General features: G+C 36.4%; 1 protein-coding gene across 3 annotated transcripts in view; it reads right to left on the bottom strand.

Annotated features, from left to right (window-relative positions):
• Window positions 1–25898, bottom strand: part of PMS1 (PMS1 homolog 1, mismatch repair system component) — a 97824-nt gene that overhangs the window by 54941 nt on the left and 16985 nt on the right. For all 3 annotated transcript variants that reach the window (XM_082841850.1, XM_082841849.1, XM_082841851.1), the window contains 2 exons: window positions 24908–25010; window positions 6034–6197 (listed from right to left, as the gene is read on the bottom strand). In XM_082841850.1, the coding sequence (XP_082697976.1) occupies window positions 6034–6197; window positions 24908–25010 (267 nt within the window). The remainder of the gene's footprint in view (window positions 1–6033; window positions 6198–24907; window positions 25011–25898) is intronic.

Genomic DNA, 25898 nt, shown 5'->3' with positions numbered 1-25898 from the left:
AGTCAATGGTGACCTTGGTAAGAGTTGTGGACTGGCAGAAAGAGAAAGTCTGACTAGAGTGGGTTCAAGAGAGAATGGGGGGAAAGTAATTGGAGACAATGAATACAGACAAGTATTTTAAGAAGTTTTGCCCAAGTGAAGGAATTGGCCTTGCCTAGAAACATGACACATACATCTATAGCAACAGAAGGGAAGGCTGAATATATGGGCACAATTGCAGACAGGTGGGTAGTTTGTAAAAGTTCTCTCTTGATTGCCTCAATTTTCTCAGTGAAATAGGACGTAAGATCAGGTTATGTTCTAGTTCCCTGTGCTACTCTTGTGAAGATAGGGAAGAAGGACTTGACTGTCTGAGAAGAGAACACATGAAATAGCCCTTTGGGACTTCCACTCAATGTGTGGCTCATGGGCCAGCAGCAACTGCACCACCTGGAGACTTGTCGGAAATGTAGAATCTCAGGCCCTCCCTGGCCTTCTAAATCAGGATCTGCACTTTTAACAAGATCCCCAGGTGATTTGTATGCACATTAAAGTTTGTTTAAAGCACTGATATAGGAGACCAGGAGAGAAAATGGGCAAGAGAAACACAGTATGACTACCAGGCAGTACAAAGATTAGTGATCATGAATTTAAAGTGGTCCTAGTAATTTTGATTTGCATTTCCCTAATAATTGGCAACGTTGAGCATTTTCTCATGTGCTTTTTTGGCCATCTGTATGTTTTCTTTGGAGAAATATCTATTTAGATCTTCTGCCCATTTTTTAATTGGGTGGTTTGGTTTTTTTTTATATTGAGCTGTATGAGCTCTCTGTATATTTTGGAGAGAGCTTGTTGGTCACATCATTTTTAGATATTTTCTCCCATTCTGTAGGTTGTCTTTTTGTTTTGTTTATGGTTTCCTTTGTTGTGCAAAAGCTTTTAATTATGTCCCATTTGTGGTATATATATACAATGGAATATTACTCGGCCAGAAAAAAGAATAAAATAATGGCATTTGCAGCAACATGGATGGACCTAGAAATTATTGTACCATTAAGTGAAGTAAGCCAGAAAGAGAAAGATAAATATCATGCAATATCACTTATATATGGAATCCAAAAAAAAAAAAAAAGATACAAATGACTTTATACAGGTCATTTGTACAGAACAGAAATAGACCCCACAGACCTTATACAGAACAGAAATAGACCCCACAGACATAGAAAACAAACTTTTGTTTACCAAAGGAGAAAGGGGGGGAAAGAGGAATAAATTAGGAGTTTGGGATTAACATATATACCCTACTATATATAAAAGAGATAACCAACAGGGACCTACTGTATACCACAGGGAACTATACTCAATATTTTGGGGTTTTAATTTATTTTAATGAAGTATAGTTGATTTACAATGCTTTGTTAATTTCTGCTGTACAACAAAGTGATTCAGTTATATATATATATATATATATACACACATATATATTCTTTTCCATTATGGTTTACTACAGGATACTGAACATAGTTCCCTGTGCTACACAGTAAGACCTTGCTGCTTATCCATTCTATACATAATAATTTGCTCTGCTAATCCCAGACTTCCAATCTCTCCCTCCCCCACCCCCTCTCCCTAGGCAACTACAAGTTTGTTCTCTGTATCTGTGAGTTTGTTTCTGTTTCGTAGATCAGTTCATTTGTGTCATATTTTAGATTCTACATATAAGTTATATTATGCGGTATTTGCCTTACTCTTTCTGACTTACTTCACTTAGTATGATAATCTCTATGGCATTATTTCATTCTTTTTTATGGTTGTATACTCAAAATTTTGTAATGCTAAGTGAGCATTAAGAGGAATACAGATATAAGCAAGATGCGGCCCCCACCTTCCACAAGAGGCTGTTGGGACGGGGAGAGAGAATGCAAATCATTTCCAACAAAGCAAAAGTGACATAATAGGAGTACACAGAAAATGCTATGGAAAAAGCTACATAATAACTAAGTCTTGCTGGCAGATAGGGGAAGACTTCAAAGACTTTTTTAACAGTGTGAGCAAACATCAAAATTAGAAATCAACTAAACTAGAATTTGACTTATATCTGGCCCTCATCTTTTCTATATAATATTTCACAGAAGTTAGGTGAAAAGTAAAAGAAGTTAATATAACAAAGAAGAAAAATGAGAACCATTAAAAAAATTTATCATTAATTTGCAAATAAAAACAAATAAACAACCAATCATGATTGATAATGAGCCCCAAGCTAACCTTAAAATATATCTGAAGGAACATCCACCTTCACTAATTAAAAAAGAAATAAAAACAAACCACCCAAACTTTCAAGGTTAGAACTGGAAGAATATATTCTTCAGAAGGAAGAGGCAATTGAACCATAGTCCTGGACTGGAATTTCTCTTTGATTATACTGCCTCCACAACACTGGCTGGGATGGGCGGAGGGAGGGGTGACCCTTTAATACTGGTCCAGTTATGGGCAAAGGACTTTTCCTTGATTCCTCACAGCACAGGTGAAACAAAACTGGGATATTCAAAAATACATGAGTAAGGGCTTCCCTGGTGGCGCAGTGGTTGAGAGTCCACCTGCCGATGCAGGGGACACAGGTTCGTGCCCCGGTCCGGGAAGATCCCACATGCCGCAGAGCGGCTGGGCCCGTGAGCCATGGCCGCTGAGCCTGCGCATCCGGAGCCTGTGCTCCGCAACGGGAGAGGCCACAACAGTGAGAGGCCGGCGTACAGCAAAAAAAAAAAAAAAAAAAAAAAAATGAGTAAAAGGCTAAAAGATGCAAAGTAGAATAAAATGAACAAAGGGAATAACATGAATGGAGGGCATACAGATTATAAACTACCACTTATTTATCTTTAGTTTATAATCTAATAAATGTGTCCCTTCCTTCTCATTCTTGGTCATCATTCTTCCAGACTTCAAAAATAAATAAATTCATCCCAATAAGCCTTAACATTCATGTCACATGTAAGTGGGATAGGTAGAAAGCCATTCCTTAAATTACTTCTCTCTCTCTTTTGTAAGAGACAGATCAGACCTTCTTATGTCAATAATATCCAATTCAGCTTTTTTTTTTTTTTTTGCGGTATGCGGGCCTCTCACTGTTGTGGCCTCTCCCGTTGTGGAGCACAGGCTCCGGATGCGCAGGCTCAGCGGCCATGGCTCACGGGCCCAGCTGCTCCGCGGCATGTGGGATCTTCCCGGACCAGGGCACAAACCTGTGTCCCCTGCATCGGCAGGTGGACTCTCAACCACTGCGCCACCAGGGAAGCCCTCCAATTCAGCTTTTCCAATAACAGCAGGACTCTAATTATCAAGACAGGATTAAATTCAAAACAATTTTTTAAAATACAAATGATATTTTAAGCAAAGGAAAATCACGAAAATCCACAAGTATGAAAGTATCCCTTATCTGAAATCACATATTTACCATTATGTTCTAAACTAGTGGTCTATAAAACTACTCATGCACTTATGAAAGAGCTAATACTACTAAGTGGGTTTCAGATATCACCACATTGAGAAAAACTTCTAATTCTGGGAAATAGCTACTTTATAAATGAAAATATATGTAGCAGGACCTCACAGGGATTCAGTTACAAAACAAAAGTTGAAGACTGTAGGGCTCATCTAAGAAATGGCTCTAGCATTTCTCCAAACAAAATCTACTTTAAATAAAGTCACTGAATCTACTTGTAAATTATTTCTCTTTGGCTGTCTCATTATTCAATATGCTTTCAAGGAACATGGTGATGAAAGAAGAAAAATACCTCTTTCTAACATAACCATACTGGCAAGAACATCAACATTATCAGTATTCAAAGAATGTCTTGGCAGGTTAAACCTTCATAAAAAGAAGGAACACTATCTAATCCAAGATGTCAAAATAGCAATAGTACTTCTCATATTATGTGCAATATGATTGTTTGTTTCTAATGTAGAAAAAAATTTTAAAAAAAGAAGAGACAACAATATTGCCATCTTTAAATTTTAAGCTAAGGCAAAAAAATTCTTCAGAAAAGCACATAAAGAATGACAAACATAAGCATGTTTGTAAGAGCAGAGCAGGACTCAATGTTCAAAGAGATTTATGATAATGTATCAATGCTATTTTAGGACATTTAACAATATAACATTTGAGGCACAACAGCACTATTAATAAATAGAAGAGTGAAAAAATAATTTATACTAGAAGAAAAAAGCTTGAAAATATAATTGAGTCCATGATTTCCTTGTGTAATAATAGCTAATACTTAATTTTACTATAAAACTTTTGATAATCTTACATTACTTGCATGTTATAACACTCTCCAGGATTTGAACTGCATCTGAAATTACTGAAGACCACCGAGAGACCTGCGTTTGCTCAGTATAAGTTCAGATACGGTGTCTTCCAAAAATTATAAAATACAGTGTATTAAAAAATACTACTTTCCAGTTTCAAAAGAAAATGCCTACGCTGATATCTTACGCAGGTTGGGGTAATAATACAAACTTATTCAAAGCTTAGAAGATATATATTTGACTTTAAATATGCATCTCCATTACACAGGGCAATAATATTCTTATGTTTTCTCTTAAAACTTTTCTCTTTGGTTGTAGTCACTTTTCTTTTATAAAAATGTAGCTCCTGTCTTCATGTTTTACCTTTTTCCATTTGTTTTCCCTTCGGGATCACTGTTTCTTCTGCCCTTAATATTTTCTTAACTTGGGTAATTCAACTTTTAATGACTAAATGTCCTTTGGATCAAGAGGTCATAGGGTTATTTATATTAACAGGATGAGTCTCTATCTATCAACATCCTGAGGAATCCTAGCATGATAGAGCTGGAAGGGATCTCAAGGTATCATTTGGTTGAGCTCTATGCCAGCAGGAACAGGTGGCTGACTATTCTTAATGTTTTTCTTTATTTTTTTAAGATGACCAAAGATTTTGATCATAAATATTCCACCATAACTTGGTTTAATATGGAATCTTCTTAATAACAAGTAAAAAGACATGGAGTAGAAAGAAAACTGGATGAAAAAGGGTTCTGACCTCAGTAGTATTACTTACTGTAAAATAGAAAACAATTCCTTAGATCATTCTGAGCTTCAAGTTCCCCACACAAATAGAGATAAGGCTGTCTAACCCACAAGGTTATGGTAAGTGCTCTAAAACCTGGAAAAGAACTACACAAATGTAATGTAGTATTAAAATGGGAAGACAAAACAGTAGAGTGTGAAGAACCTATACTCTGTAGGCAGGTAAAGTTTTGAAACCCATCTCAACAATTTACCAGCTGTGCAACACTGAGCAGAGTATCAAACCTCTGAGTTCAGAGGACAACTGCAAATTGATATAATGTCTACCTCACCTGGCTGTTGCTGTGGATATAGGAGTTTTACACACCTAGCATAGGTCCTGGCATTGTGTACACTCTTAATAAATGTTAACTCTCTACTCCCCATCAGGTTTCCAAACTTCTGCTGTGTGGTTCTACTCACCTTACATTAAATATTTTGAAGTGCATGTGTGGAATTTTATGAAAAACATAACAATCAGAAGATATGTAAACCTTTCTTTCCCCTAAGATTCATCAAGCAACAGGAGGAATTCCTTATCAGCCCTGCTTTGAAAAATGGAAAGAAATGAGGTAGAGTTTCCTTTAAAAACTTAACAAAAAACTCTTCCAAAGAAGAAACAGTTTAGAATAGAAGGTGGAAAATGTTACTAAATTGTGAATTCTTTAAAGGAAAAGAACAAGTCTTACTCATCGTCATATTTAGGAAGCAAACATTTCTTGGATGGAAAAGTCTTTTGGTAGAATCACCTATCTTAGAAATTAAGAAATAAAAGGTTCAATCAGATTTCACATAGGTACAAGGTAACAAAGTAAAGATGCTCTTTAAACAATAAAGAAAAAGCTAAACAAATGTGGACAAATTTTGAAAGAAGACTCTTTACATATCTAACTGATTTAGATAAAATATGTTGTCCCTTTATTATATCATATACCAAAAATGTCCTGTAGAAACTACAATAATGCTTACCTTGTTATGTACAAAAACAATCCTTACATCAGGTTTAAGTATACCATAGTTTATGAGGAGATCTTGGACCTTTTTTATTTCCTCTTTACATTTTTTAGCAGTTGAGTAAAATTGCTTTCTTACAGGTAGATTCTTAAACAATCGTAAAGCAGTTACAGTTGTACCTGTTGGCAGATAAGAGGAAAGCATATTTAGATGTGGAAGGAACTTCACAGATCTTCAAATCCACATACAATCAGTAATTAATCCCTTTTATCACTGAAGGCCAGTCCTCTTCAAACTCTGGGAACACAAAGAAGGCTCAACCTTGCAAGCTATTCTGATCCCTTGCTAGGCTCTCCTATTTGTAACAGGTCTGACCTGCTAAGTATGATCTCTTCTATGTGATCTAAACAAGAATAATCTTATTTCTGCCACTGCAGAGAAACATGGGCTTACTAGAATGTACAGTATCTTAAGAAATCTGCTGATATTCAAACTACCTGGTGATGATGCTTATTCTGCACTTTGAAATACATAGGTGGTATAAGGCTAACAGCATATGTGATAACCTTAATTATTCAATTAAAAATTCTTATCTGATGCTCAACATCGCTAATTATCAGAGAAACGTAAATCAAAGCTACAATGAGGTTATCACCTCATACTGGTCAGAATGGCCATCATTAAAAAGTCTACAAATAATAAATACTGGAGAGGGTATGGAGAAAAAAGAACCCTCTTACACTGTTGGTGGGAATGTAAATTGGTACAGCCACTATGGAAAACAGTATGGAGGTTCCTTAAAAAAAAGTTACCATATGATCTGGCAATCCCACTCCTGGACATATAGCTGGAGACAATTCTAATTCAGAAAGAAACATGCACCCCAATGTTCACAGCAGCACTACTGACAATAGCCAAGACATGGAAGCACTCTAAATGTCCACTGACACATGAATGGATAAAGATGTGGTATATGTATACAGCAGACTATTACTCAGCCATAAAATAGAAATAATGCCATTTGCAGCAACACGGACAGACCTAGAGATTATCACACTAAGTGAAAAAAGTCAGACAGAGAAAGTCAAATACCGTATGATATCACTTATATGTGGAATTTAAAATATGATATAAATGAACTTATCTACAAAACAGAAACAGACTCATAGACATAGAAAACAAATTTATGGTTACCAAAGGAGAAAGGGCAGGAGGGAGGGATAAACTAGGAGTTTGGAATTAGCAGATACAAACTACTATATATAAAACATGTAAACAACAAGGTCCTACTGTATAGCACAGGGAACTATATTCAATATCTTATAATAACCTATAATGGAAAAAATATGAAAAATAATATATATATGTAAAACTGAATCACTTTGTTGTACACCAGACACTAAGACAACATTGTAAATCAACTATACTTCAAACAAAAAAAAATTCTTATCTGAAATAATATCTAATTGCCTGGTTTAATTTACCTCATCTCCTGAACAACAACAAATACGCAAAACACAGGATAATCTAACAAAAGGATTTTTTTAACTTTGAACTTATTTAACTAAAAAGTTGAAGGGTGGGATCAAGATAGCAGAGAAAGAGGATACAGATCTCACTTCCCCTCTCTAACATATCATAAATACAACTACTTGTAGAGCAATTCTTACTGAAAACAAACTGGAGACTGGCATTAAGACTCTTATACAACCAAATGTGTAAGAAAGATGCACATGAAATCAAGCAGGAGGGGAAGAGAAGCAAGTCTGTGTAATCCCCCTCCTCTTCTTGGAGGGGGCACAGATGCGGAGGGAGTACACAGGCTCAGAGATCCTTCCTGAGGAGTGAGCGGTTTGAACCACTTACTGGGCACCCCATCCATGGGGTCCAACACCAGGAAGATGAGTCGCTTCAGGTGGTTTGAAAACCAGCAGGATTGACATTGGGGCTATAAGAAACCTAGACTCCACGCATGAAGAGCAGGCACATGCTTGCTTACTCCTGAAATAAGGCAGAGGAAGCAGATTAAAACTGCCCAGGTCTCTGGCCTGTTTCCCACTACGACCCCAGCACATACCTCAGACAAGCTGAGCATCCACTCTGGCCTGGGCTCATTCTGTGGCACAGCTCCACACTGCGACAAGGGCTGCCACAGCCAAAGGGAGTGCACAGTTGTAGGGGATGGGGCTGGCTTGGACCTGGGGCAGCATCCAAATGGGGTAGGGGCAATCATTGCTGGCACTTGCAAAGGAAGTGGATTGGGAATAGTCCAGAACTCTGGTGCCGGGACAGCCACGGTGCATGCCTAGTCCACACTGAGCATTGGCCCTGGTCCCTCTTGCTCTGCAGCATAGCTCCACATTAGGGCAAGGGCTGTCCTGGCTGAAAAGAATGCACAATTGTAGAGGGTGAAGCCAGCTCAGGCTCGATGCAGCATCTGAGCAGGGTTGAAGTCAGCCACTGTTGGTGCTCCTGGAGAGAGTAGATCAAGAGTAGTATGGAATTCTAACTGGTGCCAGGACCACCACAGCCTGCACCCCGACCCATGAGAAGCACCCACACCAGCCTCTCTTGCTCCAGCTCCCCTTAAGGGCAAGTGTGCCAATACTGGGAGGGGAGAGCACACACTTAGAGAGAAGAGAGCCAGCTCAGACCTGACCCTCAGACCTTCTATTCCAGCAACATGGGACCTGATCCCATCCCCAATAGGGTGGTATTGGCCACTGAGCAGAGGAGAAGCCCCAGCTCACACGTGACTCTGGTTCTAGCCCATCTATCTCTAGCCCTACTCCCCAACCAAGGTGAAAGCTGCCACTACTCCATAGGGGAAGATGTAACTCATGCTCATATAAAATCCAGCTCTCCCACCAAAGGCACCTGGCACACACAGACAGTATAGGGATGCTCCCAGACAAGGATGCCACTACAAGACCAAGATAAGTAATTGTTTCACCAAATTCCATAGAGACAGAAAAAGTTAAGCAAAATAAGAAGACAGAGGAATTTGTTTCAAATGAAAGAACAAGAGAAAACCCATGAAAAAAACAACTAATGACACAGGTAAATAATTTACTAGATAGAGTTCAAAGCATTAGTAATAAGAATGCTAACTGAACTAGGGAAAAGAACAGATGAACAAAGTGAGAACTTTAACAAGGAACTAAAAAGAAAAAAAAAAGAACCAGTCAGAACTGAATACAATAACTGAAACAAAAAACATAGTGGAAAGAATTAACAGTAGACTTGGTGATACAGGAAGAACGCATAAGTGATCTGGAATATGAATAATGGAAATCACCCAATCAGGACAATGAAAAGAAAAACAAATTTAAAAAAATGAGAAGAGTTTAAGGGACCTCTGGGACAACATCAAGCATACTAACATTTGCTTTGTAGGGGTCCAAGGAGAAGACAGAGAGAAAAGGGGTCGAAAATATACTTGATGAAATTATGGCTGAAACCTTCCCAAACCTGAAGAAGGAAAGAGATATCCAAATACAGGAAGCATAGAGGGTCCCAAACAAAATGAACCTAAACAGACCCACATCAAGACATATCATAATTAAAATAGAAAGATTAAAGATAAAGGGAGAATTCTAAAGGCAACAACCACCCCCCCACAAAGAGTCATATATAAGGGAACCCTCATAAGGCCATCATTTGATTCTTCTGCAGAATCTTTGCAAGCCATCAGGGAGTGGCATGATATATATAAAGTGCTGAAAGGAAAAAACCTAAAACCTAGGGTATACTACCCAGCAAGATTACCATTTAGAATTGAAGGAGAGATAAAGAACTTCTCAGACAAGCAAAAACTAAGAGTTCATCAATAATAAAATGACTTTAAAAGATATGTTAAAAGGTCTTCTCTAAGAAAAAGAAAAGGCTACAACAAGAAGTAATAATCTGTTGGAAAGTAAAATCCCACTATTAAAAACAAATATAGGGAACTCCCTGGCAGTCCAGTGGTTAGGACTCGAAGCTTTCACTGCTGAGGGCCCCGGTTCAACTCCTGGTCAGGCCTGGGTTCAACCCCTGGTCGGAGAACTCAGATCCTACAAGCCGCATAGCACAGCCAAAAAAAAAAGCAAAAACCAATATATAGTAAAGGCTGTCCATCAACCACTTAAATATGCATGCTACTATGAAGATTAAAAGACAAAAAATTGTAAAATTAACTGTAACTACAATACAGGTTAATGGATAAAAATGAAGATGTAAAATATGACATCAAAAACACAAAATGTGGGAGAAGGGAGGAAAAAAAAGTAGATCTTTTATAATGTGTTTGAACTTAAAGGACTACCAGTTTTAAACAAGTAGATACAGTTATAGGTCAACATATATGAACCCCACGGTAACCATAAATCAAAAACTACAATAGAGGGAGTACCCTGGTGGCTTAGTAGTTAGGATTCCAGGCTTTCACTGCCATGACCCAGGTTCAATCCTTGACCAGGGGACAGATCCTGCAAGCGGCATGCGCAGCCAAAAAAAAAAAAAAAAAATACGATTCACAAAAACTAGAGAAAGGAAGACAAGCATACCACTAAAGAAAATCATCAAATCATAAGGAAAGAACCTAAAAGAAGACGACTGAGAAAATATATGGAAACAACCAGACGATAAGTAACAAAATCGCAATAAGTACATACCTATCAATAATTACTTTAAATGTCAATGAACTAAATGCTCCAAGCAAGAGATACAGGATAGGGTCTTCCCTGGTAGTGCAGTGGTTAAGAATCTGCCTGCCAATGCAGGGGACACGGGTTCGAGCCCTGGTCCAGGAAGATCCCACATGCCGTGGAGCAACTAAGCCCGTGTGCCACAACTGCTGAGCCCACGTGCTGCAACTACTGAAGCCCATGTGCCTAGAGCCCATGCTCCGCAACGAGAGGCCACCACAATGAGAAGCCCACGCACTGCAACAAACAGTAGTTCCCGCTCACCGCAACTAGAGAAAGCCCGCGCGTAGCGATGAAGACCCAACGCAGCCAAAAATAAATCAATAAATTTATTTAAAAAAAAAAAAAGACATGGGGTAGCTGGGAATTCCCTGGTAGCCTAGTGGTTAGGATTCTGGGCTTTCACTGCTGAGGGCCCAGGTTTGATCCCCTGGTAGGGGAACAAGCTGTGGGGCATGGCCAAAAAAAAAAAAAAAAAAAGAGAGAAAGAAAAGCCATAGGATGGCTGATTGGATTAAAAAACAAGACCTGACTATATGCTGCTTACAAGAGACTCACTTTAGAGCTAAAGACATACATAAAATGAAAGTGAGAGGATGGAAAAGGATATTTCATGCAAATAATAACAAGAAAGCTGGGGCAAATAATACTGATATCGAACAAAAAACACTGTAAGACAAAATCTGTAACAAAAGACAAAGAAGAGAATTATACAATAATAAAGGGATCAATACAAAATGAGAGTTTAATACTCATTAATATATATGCACCTAACAGATGAACACCTAAATATATAAAGCAAATATTAACATATATAAAGGGAGAAATTGACAATGATATAATAATAGTAGGGGACTTTAACACCCCACTTACACCAATGGACAGATCATCCAGAAAAAAAAAAAATCAATAAGGAAATAGTAGTTTTAAATAACACATTAGACCAGCTGGACTTAATAGATACCTACAGGACATTCCATCCAAAACAGCAGAATACACATTCTTTTCAAGTGCACACAGAATGTTCTCCATGCTAGAGATCACAGGCTAGACCACAAAACAATTCTCAAAAATTTAAGAGAACAGGGCTTCCCTGGTGGGGAAGTGGTTGAGAGTCCGCCTGCCGATGCAGGGGGCGCGGGTTCATGCCCTGGTCTGGGAGGATCCCACATGCTGCGGAGCGGCTGGGCCCGTGAGCCATGGCCGCTGGGCCTGCGCATCCGGAGCCTGTGCTCCGCAAGGGGAGAGGCCACAACAGTGAGAGGCCCGCGTACAGCAATAAAAAATAAAAACAAATTGAAAAAAATTTGAGAACAGAAATTACACCAAGCATTTTTTCTGACCACAACAGTATGAAACTAGAAATCAATTACAGAAAGAAAAGTGGGAAAAACACAAACACGTGGAGACTAAACCACATGCTACTAAAAATCTGATGGGTCAATGAAGAAACTAAAAAGGAAATTAGAAAATACCTTGAGACAAATGAAAAAAAAAACACACCTTTACAAAATCTATCACATGCAGCAAAAGCAGTTCTCAGAGAGAAGTTTATAGCAATCCAGGCCTACCTCAAGAAATAAGAAAAATCTCAAATAAACAACCTAAACTACCATCTAAAGGAATTAGGAAAAAAAGAACAAGCACAGCCCAAATCAGCATAAGGAATGAAATAATAATGATCAGAGAGGAAATAAAGAGAATAAAGAGTCCAAGAAAACAATAAAAAAGATCAACGAAATCAAGAGCTGGTTTTTTAAAAATATAAACAAAATGGATAAGCCTTTAACCAGGTTCATCAAGAAAAAGAGAATCCAAATAAACAAAACAAGAAAATGAAAGAAGAGAAATAACAACCAATATCACAAAGATACGAAAAAATCTTAAGAAAATACTATAAACTGTCATATGCCCACAAATTGGACAACCTACAAGAAATGGATAAATTTCTAGAAATATAATGTTCCAAGACTGAAGCAGGAAAAAATAGACAATCTGAACAAACTAATCACTAGCAGTGAAACTGATTTTATAATTAAAAACTCCCAGTAAACAAAAGCCCAGGACCAGAGAAGCTCACATGGGAATTCTACCAAACATATAAAGCAGAAATAATACCTATCCTCTCAAACTATTCCAAAATATTGAAGAGGAAGAAACGCTCCCAAATTCATCCTATAAGGCCTCCATTAACCAGATACCAAAACCAAAGACACTACAAAAATAAAATTACAGGCCAATCTCTCTGATGAGCATAGATGCAAAAATCCTCAACAAAAGATTAGCAAACCAAATTCAACAATATATAGAAAAGGATCATACACCATGATGAAGTGGGATTTATTCCAGGGATGCAAGGATGGTCTGACATCTGTAAATCAATCAATCTGATACACTATATTAACAAAAAGGATAAAAATCACATGATCATCTCAATAGACACAGAAAAAGCATCTGATAAAATTGAACCATTCATGATAAAAACTCTCATCAAAGTTGGTACAGAGGGAATGTATCTTAACATAATAAAGACCGTTGATGACAAACGCAGTTAATATCATGCTCAACAGAACAACACAAGGATGTCCACTCTTGCCATTTCCATTTAACATAGTATTGGAAGTGCTAACCACAGCAATCAGACAAGAAAAAGAAGTAAAAATAATCCAAATTGGAAAGGAAGAAGTAAAACTCACTTTTTGCAGATGACTTGATATTACACATTGAAAACCCTAAAGTCTCCCCCCAAATAACTACTAGTACTAATAAATGAATTTAGTAAAGTTGAAGGATACAAGATTAATATACAGAAACCTGATGGTAATAATGAAATAACTAATAACTAATAATTAACTATCAGAGAAAGAAAAGAAGAAAACAATCTTATTTAAAATTGCATCAAAAATACCTAGGAATGAACTTAACCAAGGAGGTGGAAGATCTATATTCTGAAAACTATAAAACACTGATGAAGGAAATTAAAGATGATACAAAGATATGGAAAGATATCCCGTGTTCATGGATTGGAAGAATTAATATTGTTACAATGTACATCCTACCCAAAGCAATCTACACATTTAATGCAATCCCCATCAAAATACCCCTTGACATTTTCACAGAATTACAACAAATAATTCTAAAATTTATATGGAACCACTAAAGATCCTGAAGAGCCAAAGCAATCTTGAGAAAAAAGAACAAAGCTGGAGGTATCAGACTGACTTCAGACTACACTACAAAGCTTCAGTAATCAAAATAGTATGGTACTGGCACAAAAATAGACACATAGATCAGTGAAACAGAATAGAGATCCCAGAAATAAACTCAGGCACTTATGGTCAATTAATGACAAAGAAGGCAAGAATATACAATGGAGAAAAAATGGTCTCTTCAATAAGTGGTACTGGGAAAACTGTACAGCTACATGTAAAATGAAATTAGAACATTTTCTCACACCACTTACAAAAATAACCTCAAAATGGATTAAGTATCTAAATATAAGACTAGAACATCTAGAAGAAATCACAGGCATAACATTCAGACATAAATCAGAGCAATATTTTTTTGAACGTGTCTCCTAAGGCAAAGGAAACAAAAGCAAAAATAAACAAATGGGGCCTAAATAAACTGAAAAGCTTTTGCATGGCAAAGGAAACAGTTATCAAAACAAAAAGACAACCTACTGAATGGGAGAAAATATTTGCAAATAATATGACCAATAAGGAGTTAACATAAAAAATATATAAACAACTCAAACAACTCAATATCAAAAAACAACACACCTGATTAAAAAGTGGGCAGAAGACCTGAATAGACATTTTTCCAAAGAAGATATACAGATGGCTAGCAAGCATGTGAAAAGATGCTCAACAGTGCTTGATCATTAGAGAAATGCAAATCAAACCACAATGAGTTATCAACTCACACATGTCAGAACGGCTATCATATGACTGCAAATAAACTGGCAAGGATGTGGGGAAAAGCAAACCCTAACACACTGTTGGTAGAAATGTAAATTGGGGGCTTCCCTGGTGGCGCAGTGGTTGAGAGTCCGCCTGCCGATACAGGGGACACGGGTTCATGCCCCCGTCCGGGAAGATCCCACATGCCGCGGAGCGGCTGGGCCCGTGAGCCATGGCCGCTGAGCCTGCGCGTCCGGAGCCTGTGCCCCGCAACGGGAGAGGCCACAACAGTGAGAGGCCCGCGTACTGCAAAAAAAAAAAAAAAAAAAGAAATGTAAATTGGTGCAGCCACTATGGAAAACAGAATAGAGGTTCCTCAAAAAACTAAAAATAGAACCACCATATGATCCCACAATTCCACTCCTGGGTATGTATCTGAAGAAAACAGAAACATTAATTCTTAAAGATACATGCACCCCAACGTTCACAGTAGCATTATTTACAATTGCCAAGATATGGAAACAACCTAAGTTGCCAAGATATGGAAACAACCAAAGTGTCCAACCACAGATGAATGTATGAAAAAGATGTGGTGCATATATAGAATGGATCTCTACTCAGCCATGAAAAAAATAATGAAATTCTACCATTTGCAACAACATGTATGGACCTAGAGGGTACTATGCTTAGTGAAATAAATCAGACAGAGAAAGACAAATACTGTATGATTTCACTTATATGTTGAATCTAAAAACAACAACAAATGAATGAAAATAATAAAACAGATTCACAGATGTAGAGAACAAAATACTGGTTACTAGTGGAGTGAGAGAAGGGGGAGGGGCAAGATAGGAGTAGAGGACTAAGAGGTACAAACTGCTTTGTATAAAAGAAACTACAAGAATATATTGTACAGCACAAGGAATATAACCAGTATATTATAATAACTTTAAATGGAGCATAATCTATAAAAATACTGGATCACTACATTGTACACCTGAAACTAATATTGTAAATCAACTATATTTCAATAAAAAAAGAAAAAGAAAAAACGTTGAATAAAGGTATAAAAAGTATATTGCTTAAATATCAGGTTAATAATTAGCTTTTGTTGGGGAAAAAAACATGAAATTAGTACTGGATGCTTTCTCAAGGCCATAAACCGTTAAGTCTGTGTTTTTTCAAACACTGAGCAACTTTTAAAACTACCAGTCACCAGCTAATCCCGACTTATTAAATCAATCTCCTCACATGATTCTAATGAATGTACCGCAGGGTTGAGATACAAAGCACTGAAAAGTCAAAAAAACAATTTAGTGTATGGTTTCTCAAACATTTACTGTGGGGGCTGACTGGTGCATTTCAAGATGTGTAGCTGCATCCCTGGGCCTCTACCTACTAGATGCAATCGGCACCCAATCCAGTTGTGACAATCAAAAATGTCTCCAGAAAATGTCAAATGCCTCCTGGTGGGGGTAGGAAATTGCCCTTGGTTGAGAATCACTGATTCAGTATACAGCAACTAGCATTAAAAACAAACAAACAAGAAAAACTAAAATACAAATAGACTGAACGAGAACAAAAATAGAATGCATCACACATAGTAAGTGTATATATTGCATTAAGAATTTTTGTTTTGATTAGATTTGTATAAACTGGGTTGCTATGTAAAATGTATTTCTTACTGTGAATTGGAATCAAAAAACCTGAAAGTTGCTGCAAAGGTCAACTTTTGACCTACTGCTCATAAGAAATGGCAAAAACACAAAGAAATGACAATCAAGAGGGAAATATAAGACTTAGAAGCCTAGCATAAAATCAGGAGTTCCAGGAAGAGAAAAAGAAACAAATGCAGATGTAATTAAATAAGTAATAGAAGAAAATCTTCTTGAGTTAAAGGCTTGAGTGCAGGTTTCAAGAGCTTAGAGCATTACAAGTAGGAATTAAAAAAAAAAAAAAAGACACCACATTCCACTGTAAGTCCTAAATTTTAAGGAGAATGGAAAGGTTTTCCAAACCTTCAGAAAGCATAAGTTCCTTATGAGGAAAGACTTGCATCAAATTTGTTATCTATAACAGTAGAAGACAACCTCAAACTACTTAGGTGTAATTAAGAAACTTACATCAAGATATGATATGTATATGGACAAAATGTAGACAGTTTGGGACCTGCAAGGATTTGAAAGTATATCAACCAAAGTATATATGATGAAAACAGTGGAGGATGAACACTAAACAAGCGACAATTATATCAAAACAAGAGATTTCACAATAAGAGAAGAAAATAAACTTGGTGATCAAAGCATCTTAAGACCTGAATGTAAACAGAAGATGGTAATGTAGCTGGCATTTACAATATAATTGTTAAATAAAGATTTTTAAAATGTAAGAAATATCATGTTGGGGAAATCCTACCAATAGCTTGGAACTCAATGTTTTAAATGATTCTTACATTGGGTAATAACTGGAGAAAAGAGTTAGGAATAAAGAGGGATAAAGCTTACAGGGTCCTATATAACCTTCACTATGGCTATCTTCTTTCCTCTCAATGTCCTTCCTTCTGTTATTCTAGCGCATCAGATTTCTTTCCACCTGAGGGCTTTTGCACATGTTCTATCCCCTACCCTTTGCATAGCTAACTCCTTTATCAACCTTCAGTCTCAATCTAAGTAACACCTCTTTAGAGAATCCATTCCTGAATGCCCTATCAAAGGCTGTTGCTCCCAAAGTTAAATCACGTTTTATTTCTTCCTAGAAATGATCAATATTTGAAAAAACTTGTGTCTGCCTCTTCTTTTAGAATACAAGGAGCATGAGAGCAAGTAACTGTCTACCATGTTTGCCATTAAATCCCCAGCACTTCAAACAATGACTAATAAGCTGTGGGCAATTAACTAAGAATTTTTGAACAAATGAATGAATGCACTGAAGAAAGAAAATAAAATAAATAAGGTAGTAGGTAGAAACTTTGTTTAAATTGTTTCTGTAGTTAAAGAAGCACACATTGTATTTTTATAATTTTTGAAAGGGAATTTACTATAAAAGAAAAAAACAAAGAAAACAAGGTTAGGGAAAAAAGGATCTTTGTGGAATAGGACCAAAGGAAAAGCTGTATTTCTACTTTGCTCACACCTGATGTTTTTCTGCTTTTTTTCTCTTGATTAGGTGCTTCATTAGCATATCACAGTCAGCCTTCCATATCAGTGGGTTCTGTATCAGCGGATTCAACCAACCACAGATCCAAAATAGTTGGGAAAAAAAAAAATCCAAAAAGTTCCAAAAAGCAAAACTTGAATTTGCTGCGTGCAATGGAAACAATTTACATAGCATTTACAATGTATTAGGTATTATAAGTAATTTAGAGATGATTTAAAATATATGGGAGGATGCATGTAGGTTATATGCAATTACTACACCATTTTATATAAAGGACTTGAACATCTGAGAATTTTGGTATTTGCAGGGGGCCCTGGAACCAATCGGATACTGAGGGATGACTGTACTAACAATTTAAAGTGGTTTTTTTTTTTGTTCTCCCTCCATTTTTATGTAGGGTATTTTCTTGGCCTAAATGTACATGTCACTTCCACCAAGGAACAAAAGTCCTAGGAACACCACAGTATTCCTCACTAGTAACACCGTGGTGCTGGTATTCTCTGCCTTAGGGAAGTGAAAAAGCTACTGTTAAGTTCTGAGGTAAAGTTGACAGATCAAGGAATGCACGTAGAACAAGTATGCACTCTGCCTCCATTGCTAAACAGAGGTCACACTCACAAAAGAATTCACATCACACCCTGTTCTGAAACCTCTTATGCGTTCTGCTCATCTCACGCTACATTCTCCCTAGATTTTTCCTCCACTCCAACAGCTTCAACTGCCTTTCATATGCCAATGATTCTTTTCATCAAAACTGTAAGAAACACCATACTGTTATGAAACTCTAAAGAAGATAAAACAGGCCAATTAAAGTATGCTACAATGCCTTAACAACAGTCCCATGCAAAACAGAACTAGTCACACCAGACTTTCATGCTTTGATATTACTTTTAACTAGCCCCATGGATAAGGCAATTTCCTCTGGTGTCTTCAATTTCAATGCTTGGCATGTGACAGCAATCTTTTGCATTTAACGCAGCTTTTTTCACTTGTGGCTATTTTCCCTTTTTAGGTCTCATAAAGCATTTGTTGCTTCAGAAAGAAAATACAAAATTGTTGTTTATTCCTGAAATCAACACACAAATTACAAACAATGCACAAAACTGCTTGTCCAAAAAGGATTTGAGGAAGCCATTTATTATAAGCCACAACCTGTTTTCAGAGATGTCAAAACATGCATCTTATAATTAAGATATATATCTTAGACCTATAACACTCAAGTTATATACAGATGCTTATTCAAAATTATTACCTGGATATCCCAAAGATACCTCAAATCACCACACACAGACCTGAACTCATAATCTTTCTTCTTGAGTCTGATACTACATCTATCCTCCCTTTCTCACATAACACTGACATCCAACAGTTTCTAAAAGCAGGTACTCTAGATTTCCTCTACCTCTTACTACCAATATTGCTTAAGTCACCTAGCCCTATCCATTCTATCCCCAAAATATCTCTCAAATTTATGTCAAGTTCCTTCCTTCTCCTCAAACCTTAGTTCAGGATAACATCTCTTACAGTAAGACATAAATTACAGTAGGAGTTAAAATGTCTTACTGGTTAATTTTTTAAATAGCATGATATCCATCCTCTACCTAAAAAGTTTCAGGGGCTCATCACTGGTTGCAGGAAAGGGTACAAACTCCTTACCATGATAAAACAGGCCCATCATAAGCTAATATCCAAGTTACCATTTTCTTACCTAATCTCCTGCATCTACTACCTCCAAACATTCTCACAGAACTTTGCTATGTCATGCTTAGTATACCAGTTTATCTACTTTATTGGCTTTTTAGCTATACTTCTTTGTATTATTTTTAGTGGTACATTTTTTAGTTCTAGAATTTTCATTAGGTTCTTTTTTAGAATTCCATTTCTCTGCTGATATTCTCCACCTTCTTACCAATTGACCATCTTTTCCTCTAAATTCTTTAACAGTAGTTTTAAAAGTTCTTGTCCCTAATTCAAACATCTGCAAGTTTGCTTATATCAACTATTTTTTCTCTTGACTATGAACCTCACTTTCCTTTCTTCATGTCTCTCAAAACTTTTATTTTCATCAGACATAATATATAAAAGAACAATAGATATTGAAATAGATATTTTCCCCCAGTGAACGTGCTTCACTTTCTCATTAAACAGCTAGAGTGAAGAATAGAGCTCTTCAATATATAATTAGAGGAGTTCATCTGGGTTGGAGCTGAGTTGCCCCTTTATTTAGTTCCAGTTCACTTCTGGTTTCAAATGTCTTGAGGATGGAATCAGGTCTCTCTCTGCCTCTAGCAAGGCTTTGGGATCTAAGTACTGTAAGACTTTACGATATTTCTCTCCCTAGCTCAGTCCCAACTTTCTTCACCACTGCTTACTCAGCAAAAGTCTTGATGAGATTTGGCTTCTTGGGTGAACTAGCTCTGTGTTTGAGGATCCTATCCTCCAATCTGTCATGTCAGCTCACATGTGGCTAATAAAGTTCAGCTGGTTTCTCCTAGGGCCATAAAAGATCCCTTGTCTATAGTAGGCTTGCTCCTTTGCATGCCTATGCCTCCAGGCTCAGTTAATGCTCTCAGGGATACAAGCAGCCACCAATCTCTTTGTGCCTAGGTGCACCTAAGAAGGGTCATCTTCCTCTTGAACTTGGTTCATTTAATTTCTTTGTGACACAGTTCTCCAATGAGTTTTTAAAAATACAAGATTTAAAAAAAAAATACAAGATTTTAAATTATGTGTTTTTCCCCCTCATTGTTACACAGAGAGCAGTTGTCTCCCGAAATCTTCTAGAGCCATCATTCTTCTCTTATTGAAAGGTTATGCTCTCACCCCTCCTTACTACCATCTTCAAACTCAAATGTTATCTTTTCTGAAAAATTCGCTCACCTTCCTCTAGGCAGCTGGTGGCTTCTTTTTACTGTCATTGCCTGTTTACTCATCTGTGTTCTCCACTCGTCTGTGAATTCCTTTCACTCACCTGTGTTCTCCACTAGCCTGTGCAAATATAATGACATATACTGTAGCTGTGGACAGATGGTAGGAAGGAAGGTAGGCAGAAATCAGTAGGGCAAAATATGTGTTCATGAAAGGAAAAGATGTATGTTGGCTTTTAAATATATCTCTGCATCCAAGACCACACTGTACCTAATCCATATATTAATTGATAAATTATTGCTTCAACAGCTAAAACTGTTTTCTCTGAACAAACTGAGAATTACCAGTAAGCCAAGAATTATATATATGTTCAAATAAAACTTAATGATGGAAAACTTTGCTGATTCCAAATGAAATGTATATCCTTAAAAAAAGTACCAAGTAATACTGGCCAATAGGGAGGAGGCCCTAGTATACTATCATGTTTTACAAGAGAACTGCTCAGCTCTCTAACTTTAGCACATTCTATAAACACCAGAATTAAACTGCAGTCTGTAATATGCTCTCTGTTATATTTTTACATGACTCTATGTTATGCCATTTATAAAAGCAGCTATTTATATTCCTAATGTAAAGAGGTATAATTGCTTGACTGTATCAGAGTTTTCTTAAACTATTTAATGAATAAAGTTCCATTCTCAACATGAAAAAAAATCCTTAAACACCTGCACAATCACACATAGCAGGGATTTACAAAGAACATGATGCATTACTCTAATAACTCTAATAAGAGTAGGGAAAGGATATACCCTGATCACAGTACTTTAAATATACTACTTTTGATATCTGAGAAATTCCTAAGGCAGAAGTACTAGGAGGTGTTAAAAGAATTTGTCCAGGAGGGTAAATCAACTAAGAAAGCTTAATGCTGATTATCTAGGGTAAAGAGAAGAGAAGCGATGACAGAAAAAAGATACGGCCCAAACAAATAATTTAGTCAGAGTTCTTGGTAAAAGAATTTAAAAGCTAGAAGTTTATTTTTACATTTCTTGTTAATTTTAAAAACGTCTTAGAACTGAACAGAAGGGTAATTTAAAAGGACATTCTATTAAACACATAAATCATTTAAAATGATTAAATTAATCCATAAAACAAATACCTACATCTGGAAAAACCAAAACTGGAATCTCTAGTAAAACTATTCTTGAACATTTTAAAACATGTTTTAAAGGAGTAATGGATTTTCCAATGCCTAAGAAAGATTCTGTCGTAAGTTGTCCCTGCATCTACAGTTAGGCTATCTACAGGTGTCATCATCCTATCAGATGATATGAGGAGTAACTGCTAAGCAAGTATATTCACACCACAGCAGAAATTAATCTACAAGAACCCTAAATGCACAGGTATTAATTAGGATGGTTGTACTGTAGTTTTATCTTACACAGAAAATATTTAAATGACAGGTGGTGAAATGTGAGTCTGTGATTCAATCACTCAAAAACTATCAGCACTAAGGCAATATAAATGTAAAAGACTTTTGAAAGTGCTTGTGGATTTTTATATGTCTACATAGAGCAATAAGAAACTAAGAGTTTGACTTTTTGTTGTTTTCCTAGGCAACCAGCTGTAATTGGGGGAAAAAAGTGAGTTACGAAAGGCAGTGACTGGTTTCGCAAATGTTGACCTTCTAAGTGGGTAGTTTCTTAAGATAAAAGGAATATGCTAAAGAAAATAAGGTTCATTTACTGACTGTAGAAATTTCTTAATATGCTTATGTGGTCTCACTAAAGTAGAGAAGACTCACGTCAGCAAGAAAAAAAAATCAATAAGCGACTGGGCAAAGATCAGAAGGATACCATATTTAAGGATTGTTATTTCATAGTTCCCATGGAGATGGATACAGAAAAGCATGAGAAGTATGAGTGATGCAGAGCCACTGGCCATCCAGATTAGACTGGCTACTACCAAGATAAAAATAAATACAATTAAGTTTTATAAGGTGACTAGATTACTTCAAAGTACTCCATAGGCTAGCCACTCAAATATCTCCTAATGGTTTCTTAATCTCAACTCTCAAGAACTGGGGTCAGAGCATTTCTGAATAGGGACAATATTAAAAAATGCCTTCTCCTTGTCTTTATCTTCAGTACATAAAAAAGAAAAAGAATCACAATCTATTACTTTTAATTAAAATATGTACAATATAATACATCAAATTAAATCACTATTAGACTTGAGCTCATTTTTATTAACTGAATAAATGAGAAAAAAGTGTGTTTTCTTAAGAATTCCTATTAACTCTTTTTTTTTTTTTTTTTGCAGTACATGGGCCTCTCACTGTTGTGGCCTCTCCCGTTGCGGAGCACAGGCTCCATAAGCACAGGCTCAGCGGCCATGGTTCACGGGCCTAGCCGCTCTGCGGCATGTGGGATCTTCCCGGACCGGGGCACGAACCCGTGTCCCCTGCATCGGCAGACGGACTCTCAACCACTGCACCACCAGGGAAGCCCTATTAACTCTTTATGTAGATGCAAAAATAATTCTTAATGGGCAAAAGTAATCAGTAACTAATATGAGGATTTATAAAATAAGAGAAAGGATGAGAAAATTTGGTAGCAGTATTAAGATACAAGAAAATAAATTTCAATGAAGACAAAGAGAAGTCACTTGAAAAAAAAATAAATCCAATAATTTAACATGAAAACTGGAGGGAAGAAACCACAGAAAAACATATAGTGCTTTGACAGGGAGATCAGCTCAATGCTTTGTGACCACCTAGAGGGGTGGGATAGGGAGGGGGGGAGGGAGACGCAAGAGGGAGGGGATATGGGGATATAAGTATATGTATAGCTGATTCACTTTGTTATACAGCAGAAACTAACACAACAATGTAAAGCAATTATACTCCAATAAAGATGTTTAAAAATATATATATAATGCTTTGATAAATTACAATGAGGAACCCAAAAATTTTAAATGGACTTAAAATAAAATTGGAAGGACAAATAACAAAAACAAACCCCCAACAACAACAGAAGTCCCTTTTCAGATCTAATCATTCTTTTGCACATGACTCTAAACAGGGCATATCTTTAATATTCTCTCAAATTTATAGATCCCATTACCAGAAGTTAGCAGCATGAAAAAGATTAAAGGAAATATGTGAAACTCAAGCCTGAAGAGATTTTTTTTCTTTAGAAGTAAATAAGTAGTAGAGGAACTTAAAAATATAAGATGTCAATTAAAACGTACTAAAATTACGTAAGTGTATAAAACACTAGAGAACTAAATTACAGAACCTCCCTGGCAGTCCTGTGGTTAAGACTCTGCGCTTCCAGTGCAGGGGGCGTAGGTTCAATCCATGGTTGGGGAACTAATATCCCACAGGCCATGTGGTGTGCGTGGCCAAAAAAATAAATAAATAAATAAATAAAATTTTAAAGTTAAAAAAAATGTAAAAGAAAAAGAATTAAATTACAAATAGAATATTATATTTATATACGATATAATTTATAATATATTTATTTGCTTCAAATAATATAGAAAGGAAGGAAGTGGCTGAGAGTATTAGATGAAACATTAGTAATGAGTTGATAACTACTGAAACTGAATGATGGGTACTCCATTCCAGGGTCCTCAACTCCCAGGCCGTGGACCGCTACCAGTCCACGGCCTATGAGGAACCAGGCCGCACAGCAGGAAGTGAGTGGTGGGCGAGTGAGCGAAGTGTCATCTGCCGCTCCCCATGCTCAAGTTCACCCCCACCCCCACCCCCACGCCCATCTGTGAAAAAACTGTCTTCCACAAAACCGGTCCCTGGTGCCAAAAACATTGGGGACGACTGCTCTATTCTATCTACTTGTACATATGTTTGAAGTTTTCCATAAACAGGTATATTTTAAATTAATTATTTAATCATAATATCTTGACAGGACGGTTTATTATCATGATTACTAAATCAATAATGTTTTAGGCATTTAAAGAAAATATTATCCTTCATATGTAAAGAAGACACTAGTGATCCAGCAATAGTAAAACAACTGCTCTTAAGAGTTTTACAGAATAACTAATCCATATTGTCGCTCAAAGTCTTTCACAGTTCCTCTTGAGGACAACTCTGTATTTAAAAGGTTAGCAGGTAAAGTAAGGCTGAATGTTCACTTGGAAGTTAACCAGCCTTTATCAGAAACAAACCCAAAGCAATACATTTGAATTTAAGGTTTTAAAACAAAGAAGACAGAAAAGGCAGAGAATGCTACAAAGCTTCTCTCTTACCTTGACCAAGATGTGATGGTTTTTGAGAAATTATGTGGCCACTGCCATCTAAAACATACTGGGTGCTAAAATTATCAGCAGCAGTCCTTGTTGTAATTAAAACCTGGAATAAAAAAAACTCTAATAAAATTATGATTTTAGTTATTGCAGTGGGCTTATTGTAAAATTAGATTTAAAATAATAATTATATATTTCCTTGATTGATAGAAGTTTTACTTAATAAGGTCTTACAACCATTTCTCTTGAAATATTCCTTAGAGTTACACTAATAAGCAATAGGCTAGCTTACATTTTCTATGTTGCAAATTACCGATTTTTATTTCAAATATTTTACTTTAATTAAAACGTACACAAATCAGTATACTTGAAATGGCTATTTCTATTGTATGTATTAAATGATTTACATCTGTAAAATCAAATCAACTGCATTAGGGAAGCTTGCTTTTTAGCAGACAATTCCCATAAATTTGTTGGCAAAGTGAAAAATCCTTTTGTAAAGTGATCATTCCCTCCTTCCTTTATATTCTGATAAAACTGCACTTCTCTATTTCAAGTTAATGGTTCAAAAGAATAAAAATAAATAAATTATACATATATGTATATTTATGTGCAGTTTTTTCTTAAACCCAAGCTTTGAACTCATTGTTTTAAATGTAAAATTTTTATTAATTAAAAAACTAGCATTAAAACATGTAAGAAAGGATTCCATTCAGCATGAAAATATTTCCTAAGATGTTACAGTCATAGAAATATAAATTTTAAGAATGTCTGAACTCTTCTGAGCCATCCTCACCCTCAGCTTTCTATTTACCTACTTTGTGAGATTACTAGAAGTGTACATGCTATAATAGTAGTAAAACATTCCATTATCAGAAAATACCATAGGTGGGGAGTGGGAATGCTGGCAAAAAAAAAGCAGGGTGGATTCAGAAAAGGGTAGCCTCCTCACATTTCTAGTGAGTAATGTTGATCCAAAACTGGGAGCAATCTT

Source organism: Leucopleurus acutus (assembly GCF_964270905.1).
Source record: "Leucopleurus acutus genome assembly, chromosome: 6".
Taxonomy (NCBI): Eukaryota; Metazoa; Chordata; class Mammalia; order Artiodactyla; family Delphinidae; genus Leucopleurus; species Leucopleurus acutus.
Note: the sequence above shows the minus strand (reverse complement) of the source record. Positions and strands in the feature narration are given on the sequence as shown.